Source organism: Oryx dammah, unplaced genomic scaffold, assembly GCF_014754425.2.
Source record: "Oryx dammah isolate SB20612 unplaced genomic scaffold, SCBI_Odam_1.1 HiC_scaffold_8, whole genome shotgun sequence".
Lineage (NCBI taxonomy): Eukaryota > Metazoa > Chordata > Mammalia > Artiodactyla > Bovidae > Oryx > Oryx dammah.
In genome coordinates, this window is record NW_024070192.1 from 19447122 (window position 1) to 19459053 (window position 11932).

General features: G+C 47.4%; 1 protein-coding gene across 1 annotated transcript; it reads right to left on the reverse strand.

Moving 5' to 3' along the window:
- Positions 1–480: 480 nt before the first annotated feature.
- On the reverse strand, positions 481–11406 carry AOC3 (amine oxidase copper containing 3). The gene is made up of 4 exons (XM_040245262.1): positions 9595–11406; positions 4486–4771; positions 1820–1949; positions 481–1554 (listed from the first exon to the last, which is right to left on the reverse strand). The coding sequence occupies exons 1-4, from the start codon at positions 11189–11191 to the stop codon at positions 1204–1206; spliced, it is 2364 nt and encodes a 787-aa protein (XP_040101196.1). The 5' UTR covers positions 11192–11406; the 3' UTR covers positions 481–1203.
- Between the last annotated feature and the right edge of the window lie 526 nt (positions 11407–11932).

Consider the following 11932-nt stretch of genomic DNA (forward strand, 5'->3'; position numbering starts at 1 on the left):
GTATGTTGCATAAAAGCTGAAGTAAAAGTTTTATGCTATGTTATACCAAAAAAATGAAAGGAAACGGTACAGTTTCTTTGGAAAAGTGCCTGGTGATTCCTCAAAAAGGTAAACACAGAATTACCATTTGTTGTTCAGTCGCCCAGTCATGTCTGACTCTTTGCAACCCTATGGATTGCAGCACACCAGGCTTCCCTGTCCTTTACTAGCTCCTGGAGTCTGCGCAGACTCATGTCCATTGAGCCATCCAACCATCTCATCCTCTGTCACTCCCTTATCCTCTTGCCCACAATCTTTCCCAGCATCAGGGCCTTTTCCAATGAGTTGACTGTTTGCATCAGGTGGCCAAAGTATTGGAGCTTCAGCTTCAGTCCTTCCAGTGAATATTCAGGGTTGATGTCCTTTACCATATGACCTAGCAATTTCATTCCCTGGTATCTGCCCAAGAGAAATGAAGGCATTCACTCACATGAAAACTTCTACATAATAGCAGCTTTATCCATGTTCGTAGCAGCATTATCCATCATAACCAAAAAGTGGAAACATAATATGGTCTATTCATACAATGGAATATTATTTGGCCATAAAGTAATGTACTGACTCATGCTACAGTATGGATGTCCCTCAGAAATGTTACACTGAGGGAAAGAAGCCAACCACAAAAGACCATTCATTGCATGAATCTATTATATGAAATTTCCAGGATCTAGGCACATTTGTCGTGACAGAAAGGTTTAGTGGTTATGTAGAATTGGGAAGGGGTTGGAGGGAAATAGAAAGTATAGTTAGTTAACACAATTTGGAGTTTGTTTGTGGGGTGATGAAAATGTTCTAGAATTAGATAGTAGTCATGGTTATGCAACTTTATGAATATATTAAAACCCATTAAATTGTACATGTTAAAAGCATGAACTTCATGGTATATGAATCATAACTTATTTAAAGAATAAGATTTTTAAAAACTTAAAAAAAAATAGTCTTCTAGGAAAGTATAGCCATGACTCCAGAATCCTTGCTGGCACTTCCTTTCCTTTCTGTGACAGGAACCCAGCAGGTTGGGATCCACAGAACTGAGAAGCTCCTGTCTCAGGCGTCACAAATTCAGGATGCTCCCAGCAGGGAGGGAGGGGAGGCAAGGAAGGATGATGGGAAAGAGAGGACCTCGGGGTGTGAGGAGGGAGAAGAGGGCACAGGCTCCCCAGCTCAGTGCCTGTCCCCACCCGTCTCCACACTCCCTGGCTCTGGGGCCCCAGCCACATTCCCCATTCCAAGAACCACCTGGTTGTGGGAGAAGCCCCCGTGGGAGAAGGTAGGGAGGTCAGGGACACAGGCAGGAGCCTGGGGCAGGCAAGCCAAGGAGTTGACCTCACAGGACCCAGCATCCTGGTCCTCCCGGAAGTAGATGGAGTCAGCAGAATCCATGGAGGGCTCCTGGTCAAAGAAGTTGTAGGGTCGCAAGAAGAAGCCCACACCATTCCCCACTGTCACCGTGTTGGGAATGTCCTCTGCATGTGGGATGTGCAGGAAACCGGCTGTCACCCAGGCCACCAAGTCCTAGTGGGGGAAGAAAGAGGATCATGAGGTCAGGCACTGCTAAGAACACCTCTGCCTCCCAAAGTGGCCTCATATGGAAGGACTGAGCTCATCAGCCAGGAAAAATGTGAAATCATAACACTTTCTTCCTTCAGTTCAGTTCAGTTCAGTTCACTTAGTGAGTCCTAAAGACCCCTGGAGGATTCTGACTTGGAAGAAAGTGAGGAGGCTCGTGCTTGCTCCCTCCGCCTCCTCCCTCACCCCCACGAGCCCCCTCTCAACTCACTTGCCCAGCAATGGTCTCATTATTGATGAAGTCACTGAAGTCCAGGGTGGGGCTCCAGGGGTCATTCAAATTATAGATGCTGGTGCTGCTGGGCTCCCCCTCCTTCCGCTGGGTCACGGCCACCTGGTACCTGCAGGGGGTTTGGATTAGACCCATGAGATCATTGACCTATCCTGCTGCCTGCAGCTGCACTGAGGAGAGGACACTAACAGGAAAGGAACATAAAGGTCTTAGAGTGTCCAGCCTCGTTCTCGTCCTCTGTCCACTTCCCACTCTGTCTCACAAGGTTCCTGCATGTGTTCAATATCACGTATCTCAAACATCTACTGGAGAAGGCAATGGCACCCCACTCCAGTACTTTTGCCTGACGAATCCCATGGACAGAGGAGCCTCGTGGGCTGCAGTCCATGGGGTTGCTAAGAGTCAGACACGACTGAGTGAATTCACTTTCACTTTTCCCTTTCATGCATTGGAGAAGGCAATGGCAACCCACTCCAGTGTTCTTGCCTGGAGAATCCCAGGGACGGAGGAGCCGGGTGGGCTGCCGTCTATGGGGTCGCACAGAGTCGGACACGACTGAAGTGACTTAGCAGCAGCAGCAGCAGCAAACATCTACTAGCCCTTCATTCAGACTTCAGGTGGGACTGTGGCTCATGCCTCCGTGCACATGGGACTCTGGACCTGCATGCATAGGCACAGACATGGCCTGATTCTCATCTTAGGTCAATTTCAGTATCTCACGTGCCTGGATTTTAGGGAGGACTCTCTCAGAACTGTGCTCCTTTCTTCCTCTTTTCTTCCCTCCTTCAACCTTTTCTTTGGTATTGGGGTACAGTCAATTAACAATGTTGAGATAGTCTCAGGTGAACAGCAAAGGGACTCGGCCATACAGATTCAGGTATTCATTCTTCCCCAAACTCCCCTCCCATCAGGTTGCCACATAACATTGAGCAGACTTCTTTGTGCTACATAGTAGGATCTCATTGGTTATCCATTTTATTTTTTTTTATTTTTGGCTGCACAGGGTCTTCGCTGCTATGAGCTCAGGCTTTTTCTAGTTGCAGGGAGCGGGGACTAGTCTTCATTGTGGAGCATGGGCTCTAGGCATGAGGGCTTCAGTAGTGGCGGCTCAGAGGTCTGGAGTGCTGGCTCAGTAGCTGTGGTGAACGGGCTCAGTAGCCCTGCAGCATGTGGGAATGTTAGCTCCCTGACCAGGGATCGAGCCCATGTCCCCTGCATGGGCAGGTGGATTCTTAGCCACTGGACCACCAGGGAAGCCCAGTTTTAAATATAGCTGCATGTATATGTTGATCCCAAACTCCCCAACTATCCCTTCCCCTCACCCTTCCTTCCTGGCCACCATAAGTTTGTTCTCTAAATCTGTCAGTCTGTTTCTGTTTTGTAAAGAAGTTCATTTGTATAATTTTTTTTTTTTTTTTTAGATTTCAAATATAAGGCATGTCATATATTTCTCCTTCTCTGACTTGCTTCACTCAGTATGACAATCTCTAAGTTCATTCATGTTGCTGCAAATGTCCTCCACCCTACCAATGTCCCTACCCCCATTTTATTGAGAGATAAGTGACCACTGGTGGTTAAATTTCATACATTTTTTGTTAGGGTGTTCCTCCAAGGTACTTAAAGAAATTTGATTCAACTAGGTTGAGCATACTCCTTAAACTCTTATTTTATGTGGCTGGGTTTCAACTGACCTTCTCCTTCTGAGGAGCTGAAGCCATCACGTCTTTTAATGGCTGGGTAATATTTCACTGTGTATATGTACCATATGTTCTTTATCCATTCCTCTGTCGATGGACATTTAGGCTGTTTTCGTGTCTTGGCTGTAAACAGTGCTGTAAAGAGGGCCATAATGAACACTGGATACTTTTAGGACACGTGTATACATGAACACATGTATACTTTTAGATCATGTTTTTCTCTGGGTATATGTCCAGGGGTGGGACTGCAGGATCGTATGGTAGTTCTATTTTTTAGTGTTTAAGGAATGTCCATACTATGTTCTCCATAGTGGCTGTACCAATTTACATTTCCACAAGTAGTATAGGGGGTGTTCTCTTCCCATCACACCCTCTCCAGCATTTGTTTATGGACTTTTTAATAACTATTTTGACTCAATCTTTTTTTATAAGGTTTTTTTTTTAATGTGGACCATTTTTTAAAAGTCTATTGAATTTGTTATAATCTTACTTCTGTTTCATGTTTTGGCTTTTTGGCCATAAGAAATATGGGATCTTATCTCCCTGACCATGGATCAAACCCACAACCCCTACACTGGAAGGTGAAGTCTTAACCACTAGACTGCCAGGGAAGTCTCTCCTCTCCAACCTTGATTATGAACAATTTAAACATACAGAAAACTTGAAAGAGTAGTATAGTGAACACCCACATACCCACCTCATAGAGTCTACTGATGCCTTAAACATTTTTTCACGTTTGATTCAGTATCTTTCCATTCATCCATTCACCCAGTAGGCTTCAATTTGAGCAGCCTAAGATTGTGGTTGTAGGAATGCATGTGTGTGAGAATGTGTGGTTATGAGTGTATACACACACCCATGGGAGGTGGGGAACCTGGGTTCCCAGCAACACGTAGCCTTTTGTACCATCCACCTCCCCCAGTGCTTCCCTTACACCCCATCACTCACCTTGCCCAGCTGAAGGCTCTCTCCATGGAGCTGTTCTGGGGCAGCGGCTCCCCAGCAAAGCTGACTGTCTGGATGCGGTAGCCCCGAGGGTGCCGCCACTTGTTGCTCTGCTTGCTGGCCAGGTACAGGTAGCGAGGGTAGGCCCCTCCCAGGGGGAAGGCGGCCTGCTCCTCTGTCTCTAGCTGCTTCCGGGTCACCTGCAGCCTCTGTATCTGGTGCTCGGGGCTCCAGGGTACTGCCGTGGGGACAAAAGCCATGTCCTCAGCCCAGACCCAGTTCTCCAGTCCTGCAGGAGTGCAGTGGGGAGAAGGGAGGAGCAAGAGTTAGTCAGGCAGCTGCCCTGCCCCCTCTGGAGTCTGCCTGCTCCTGGCTTCGGAGTAGGAGCCAAAGGCAAGGGCAGACTGAGTGTGTCCCTTGCTTCCCTCCCCTCTCCCTAGAATGTCGCTGATCCAGAGATTTGGAGAAGGTTTTTCTTCTGGATACCATCTCTGGTAATAACCCCAGATGCCCTACGACTGAGTTTCCATTGACCTTCTCCTTCTGAGGAGCTGAAGGTAGGGTAGTTTACCTGAGGTTGGAGCAGTCTAGCAGGCGATGTGCAGAGTCAGGTTCTTTCTGACCGGAGGAAAAGGTCTGCATATCATATCTGAAGCTCCATCATTAGAACTGCCTTCTCATGAACATAAACACAGCAGTAGCTCAATTTACTGAACTTGGAGGAGTTCTACACAAGCAGTGTGCTAAGGGCTTTACATGGATTGATGCTTTACTTACTCAACAACCCATTTTATGGATGGGACAACTGAGGCTTAGGTGTGCCCCGGTTTGTCACCAAGGGCACGTGGCTAGTTTCATGGTAGTGCCGGAGACCTAGGTCTCAGTCTGGTTCTACACTGACTATACATGAGTGCCCAGAGGACACAACATCAAGTGGGTCCAGCACACATGGACAGCAGACATGCAGACCAGTGGGAAGGAAAGTCAGACCCCAGGCCCAACACTGCTGGAGCTTAGTGGTGTTTCCTATTGTTTGGGGTCTGGCACAGAATTAGGCACAGTATGTTGCCCACATATTTGTTTTGAACGAATTTATTGGAGTCCAGCGAGGTTCCACATCAGAAGTCAACTCAAGTGATCTGAGACCAAGGAACAGTAAACCAAAACAGGCCGGAAGCACCCTCCACACCTTCAGAAGGTTAGAGAGAGCAGAGACCGATCCAGCAAAGCCTCAGTTGCCTCTTGTGAACTACTGCGCCTAGTCCACACTCCACATTTTCTGCTTACGTGCGTGTTAGTTGCTCAGTCATTTCTGACTGTTTGTGAGTCCATGGACTGTAGGGCTCCAGGATCCTCCGTCTATGAAATTTTCCAGGCAAAAATACTGGAGTGCGTAAGCATCCCTTCTCTAGGGGATCTCCCCAACCCAGGGAGCGAACCAGAGTCTCCTGCCTTGCAGGCAGATTCTTTACCATCTGAGCCACCGGTGAAGCCTTTCTACTCATAGATGATAAATACAGGCCAAGAGTTCTCTTTTCTGGTACAGCCACACAAGCAAACTCATATGGATAATACTAACAACAGTAATAGCTAATACTTTCCCACGCGTATTAGGCACCATTACATGTGCTTTAAGGTTTGCCATAGAGACTTCTCAAGTGATCCAGTGGCTAAGACTCTGAGCTCCCAATGCAGGGGGCCCAGGTTTGATCCCTGGTCAGGGAACTAGATACACATGAATCAACTAAGAACTCGCATGCAACCTGGTGCTGCCAAATAGATAAATAAATACATAAATATTTTTCAGCCTGGATGGCAGGAAGCTTGAGGGAGAATGGATACAAGTATATGTATGGCTGAGTCCCTTTGCTATCTACCTGAAACTATCACAACACTATTAATCAGTGTTCTAAACACTATTCTCCAATAAAAAAGTTGTTGTTTTTTTTTTAAATGGATTTCCCTGTCCAATTCAGGGGACATGGGTTCAGTTCCTAGTATGGGAAAATTCCATATGCCTCAGGGAAACTAAGCCTGTGCACATCAACTACTGAGTCTGCACTCTAGAGTCTGTGCTCTGCAACAAGAGAAACCACCACAATGAGAAGCCTCTGCACTGCAGCTAGAGAAACCCCACACACAGCGACAAAGACACAGCAGTAGAATGTCTTTCATTGGGTTTTCTCTGATACTGTCTCATGATTAGATTGAGCTTGTGTTTTTGTTTTCATGGAGTTTCTTGGGTAAGAAAACCACAGGAATGACATTACACCCTTCTCAGAGCATTGTATCATGGGGTACATCATGTCCTTATGTCTTATCACCAGTGATGGGGGACTCAAGCAGTTAAGGTGGTATTTTCCAGCTACCTCCTTTGCAAAAGTTACTGGGAGTTGGTGATGGACAGGGAGGCCTGGCGTGCTGTGCTTCATGGGGTCGCAAAGAGTTGGACACGACTGAGCCACTGAACTGAACTGAAAGTTATTTCAGGGACTTCCCTGGTGGTCCAGTGATTAAGAATTCATCTGCCACTGCAGAGGGTGCAGGTTTGAGCCCTGGTCAAGGAGCTAAAATTTGACATGCCCTGAGGCATCTAAGCCCAAGAGCCACAACTAGCTGAGCCCTCACGTTCTAGAGCCTGTTCTCCACAACAAGAGAAGCCCGTGAGCCACAACTAGAGAAAGCCCAACCATGATGACGAAGAGACCATGCTCTGCAAGGAAGGCCCAGCTCAGCCAAAACCAAAAGTTATTTCCAAAGAAAAGATGTTTTCAAATAGTCATTAATCCTCACAACAATCTTATGAGAAATGCACTGTTAAACCATTTTTATACTTGAGTAAGCTGAGATACAAAGAGGATAAGCATAAAAATCTTTCTCTCAGGGTGTGGAGAAAAGGGAACCTTCTTACATTGTTAGTAGGAATGTAAATTGGTGCAGCCACCAAGGAGAACAGTATGGAGGTTCCTCAGAAAAGTAAAGATAGAGTTGCCATGTGACCCAGAAATTCCACTTCTGGGCCTGGGAGAAAACTGTAATTCAAAAAAATACATGCACCCCAAAGTTCATAGCCACCATATTTATGATAGCCAAGATCTAGAAGCAAACTAAGTGTAACAACTGATGATTAGATTAAGAAGATGTGAGATATACATATACACAGTAGAAGTGGCTAGTGACTACCATATTGAACAGAATAAACTAATAGAAGAAAGCATTTCCCAACACATGCTGGAGAGGGTGTGGAGAAAAGGGAACCCTCCTACACTAAAACCTAAAAATAGAGTTACTATATGGTTCAGCAATCCCACTCCTGGGCATATATTCAGACAAAACCATAATTTGATAAGATACATGTACCCCTATGTTCATAGCAGCAGTATTTACAATAGTCAACACATGGAAACAACCTAACTGTCCATTGACAGGTGAATGGATAAAGATGATATAATACATGTACACAATGGAATATTACTGAGCCATAAAAAAGAACAAATGAGAGTCAGTTGAACTGAGGTGGATGAACCTATAGCCTGTTATACAGAGTGAAGTAAGTCAGAACAAGAAAACCAAATGTTGTATATTAACACATATATATCAAATCTAGAAAAATGGTCGTGGTGAACCTATTTGCAGGGCAGGAATGGAGACATAAACATAGAGAACTGACTTGTGGACACAGCGAGGGAAGGAGAGGGTGGGACGATTCAGAGTGTAGCATTGAAATACTTCGTGTAAAATAACCAGTGGGAAGTTCCTATATAATGCAGGGAGCTCAGCCAGGTGCTCTGTGATGACCTAGAGGGGTGGGATGGGAAAGAGTGGGAGGGAGACTCACGAGGGAGGGGATATATATATGTATACACACACACACGCTTATGGCTGATTCACATTGTTGAACAGCAGAAACACAACATTGTTAAGAAATTATCTTCCAATTAAAAAATTTACTAAATAATAAGATGCAGCACAAACTGACGTGTCTATGAAACAGATTTACAGCTATAGAAACAGATTTGTGGTTGCTGTGGGGGAGGGATGATTGGGAGTTTGAGGTTAGCAGACATTAACTACTATATATAGAATGGATAAACAACAAAGATATAGCACAGAGAACTGTATTCAATATCCTGAGATAAACCATAATGGAAAATAATATGAAAAAAATATATATGTATGTATAACTGAATCACTTTGCTGCATAGCAGAAATTAACACAACATCATAAATCAACTAAACTTCAATTTAAAAAAAAAAAAAGGTTGCTCTCACATTTGCCAGGAGCTCTTCATGTGGTCCCTACTGTACCTCCATTATAACCTAAGCCTCCTGAGAGCAGAGATATGGTTTCTTTTGTTAAACTGTTTTAGTGAAGTGCTTGGCACAAATATGCATTCAGTAAATATTTGTTGTTTGCATGAGTGTGATATGTTGTTATGTGAGAAATTATAACTTAGAAAATATATGTACATTATGATCAAAAAATTTCAGTAAAAATCTATACCAGTATATCTTGCCATGGGTCTTCCCAGGTGGCTCAGTAGTAAAGAATCCACCTGCCAATGCAACAGACGTGGGTTCCATCCCTGGGTTGGGAAGACCCCCTGGAGAAGGAAATGCAACCCACCCATAGAAGGTACTCTTGCCTGGGAAATCCCATGGATGGAGGAGCCTGGTGGGCTACTGTCCATGGGGTCTCAGAGTTGGTCACGACTGAGCAACTAAACCACCACTCTATAGTATCCTACATAGCACACACTGTGATATATTCTAGAACTGCAGGTGCACAGTTTGAAAAAGGAAAGAATTATTTTTTCAAGCATGAGGGAATAACTATCTAAGGTTGAAAATCTCTGAGGAGTTCGATGACTTTCATATTTATTCATATACTTTTACATCTTTAATGTTTCAAAGAGATTTTTCTTCTCTTTGGCCTCCCAGCAAGCAGGATATTAGTACCCTGACCAGGGATGGAACCCTGCCTCCTGCAGTGGAAATGTGGAGTCTAACCCACTGGACAACCAAGGAACTGGCACAATGAAAGTTTTTAAATCTAGGCTTAAGACTTCAGACTCTTGTATTGGAATCGCTGTCTCTGCCAACACGTCTTACCTCCCACGTCCAGATCCACCTTGTAGTGGGCACTGTGGGTGTGGACGGTGCCCAGCGTGTGTTCTCCAACCTGGTTTCCATATCTTCGGGCATCACCAAAGAGAAACACTGAGCTGATGTAGCCCGTGGCATGGAATTTGACTTCTATGGCCCCGTTGGGGTGGAAGACCATATCCCACACATAGTCATAGTTGAGCATCGTGGACACAGACCTGAAGACCAGCACTGTCTCCACAACGCCCCCAAAATAGTGGGAAAGAAAATCTGAGTGGTGTCGCCTTAGGGGCAGGCCCTTGTTCTGCTCAAACACACAGAAGGCGTCTCGTAGTGTCTTGGGGGCTTGGGACTCCAGAAGGAAGTGCCAGTCCACGTAGGTAGCCAGATAGGGACAGTCCACCCCTCGGCTCAGGGGTGTGGAGAAGTACCCCAAACCAAAGTTGGCATCTGCATACCGGCCTCTCAAGGCAAAAGGAGAATTCCCACCATAGATGGCCAAGGCCTCCTGGACACTGACTTCATACGCAATTCTCTCCCCCTGGAAGCGGATGTCGAAGATCCTAGGACCGCTGAAAGCTCCGAGGCCAAAGGAGAAAGTCCACAGTGAGGAGGACACTCGACTGCCCTGGACACTGAAGCGGGGCCCCTGAGGATGGAACTGCAGAGGGGGAGCTGGACCCGGGGGCACCTGGGACTTCAGGGACCAGGACCCTCCTGTGCCGTTGTCTGGGATCACCACCACATTCACCTGGCCAGCCTCAAACTGCTCCTCCAGCTGGGCCAGACTCTCATAGTAGCGGCCCTGAAAGAACACCTTCTGGACGGTCCACTGGGCAGGGTCCAGAGCCTTATGGTCTACCAGAAGCTCTAACCCCACGGGGTGCAGGAAGAACCCAGCCCCAGAAATGTTGTAGTAGAGGCCAAACCATGTGGCCCTGTCCCCTGACTGCACGCCACGGGGGGCTGAGTTCATGGTCACCAGGTTCCCTCCTCCTTGTCTGTAGGAGCAGCAGTGGTGAAGGACACCAGCAGCCTTGGGCAGCTCTCTGTCGAAGATCATCTGGTCTATGTCCAGGTACTCTCGGAGAAGCACAGGGCGTCGGTAGTAGGGCAGGGGGCCCCCATGACGCTCCACGGTCACATCCCGCATGTAGGAGGGCTGGGGCAGCGGCCCCACCACCAGCTCAGTCACATTGGGCTGGGGTTGTTTGCCAAAGAAGACGATGGCCAGTGCCTCCCGGGCAGGTGGGGGGCTTCCCCTGTCCAGGTGGGCCAGGGCTGCAGCCTTGGGGGGCAGCTGCAGCTCTACTGAGAAGATGCAGTTGTCTGAGGGTCGGGCCTGGGCTGCATCCACCAGGTCTGGCCCCAGCTTCTGGGTCAGGAAGCTCATCACAGCCCTCAGCTCTTCCCGGCTCAGGTCTGCAAACAGCTGGCTGTGGTCAGGGTGTGTCCAGGGCTGGGCACTGGGGGCTCCGGAGGGGCAGGAGGGAGGCAGGCTGGGATGACATTGCTTCCCAATGCCCTCCTCACTCCCAGCACCACCTTCCTCCCTACCCATTGCCAGAAGAGTCCACAAGGACAGAAAAATGAAGATGAACATCTCTAAAACTCCTGGTTGTCCTCAGCCTCTTCAATCGGAATGCAGAATGCAAGATAGACAGACAGACAGGACCTGGGTACTCAATGCCTCTTTCAGTCCCTGGAGGTTCCTGGCTCTGGGTGGTCGTCTGAGCAGTGGCATGATGGGTAAATTCAAGACAAGCAGCCAAGGAGAAAAGGTTGGCAGGAAGTGGAGGTTGGGTGCAGGCAATGGTCAAACCAGGCTCGGGAGGTGGGACTGAGGTAGAAACCTGGACTTTAAGTGGTCCACGTCAGTCTCTGTCTTCCTGTTCCAAATCAAACACTCAGGTTCAAGGTTGGGGCACAAAGTGGAGGAGGGCTGGGTTTGGGAGACACAGCTGGAGGGAGGAGAGGAAGACGTGATGGGGGAGCAGAAAGGGACTGTCCTTGGGCTTCTCTCCTCGTGCCGATGCAGCCTTTCTCCTGGCTGCAAGCCAAACACACTTGAGCACAGCCCTCCAGCAGGATTCCCTCCTTCCTTCCTCTAGTCTGGGAAGCCCTCATCACTGTCTTCTGCTTCCCTATCACCAGAATCCTACAGGCACACACAGGAACCTGGAGAATCATGCTGAGAACACAAAGCACCAGGGAGGAGCTGGGGAGCTGAAGGGCTGAGCCAGTTCCACATATTGGAGGCCCTGAGCTCCCTGAGTCACTGGAGGGAAACATTTGGGGGATGGAACCGGTAACAAACTAGAGGGAGTTGGGAGCTGCAGTATAA

Bases quoted from the DNA above. Each gene is read 5' to 3' on its own strand.
- AOC3 (XM_040245262.1), bottom strand. From the start codon at position 11,191: ATGTTCATCTTCATTTTTCTGTCCTTGTGGACTCTTCTGGCAATGGGT. The intron at 4,772-9,594 runs GTAAGACGTGTT...GCACTCCTGCAG, and splicing joins GGTGGATCTGGACGTGGGAG to GACTGGAGAACTGGGTCTGG. The intron at 1,555-1,819 runs GTGAGTTGAGAG...TTCCCCCACTAG, and splicing joins ATGAGACCATTGCTGGGCAA to GACTTGGTGGCCTGGGTGAC.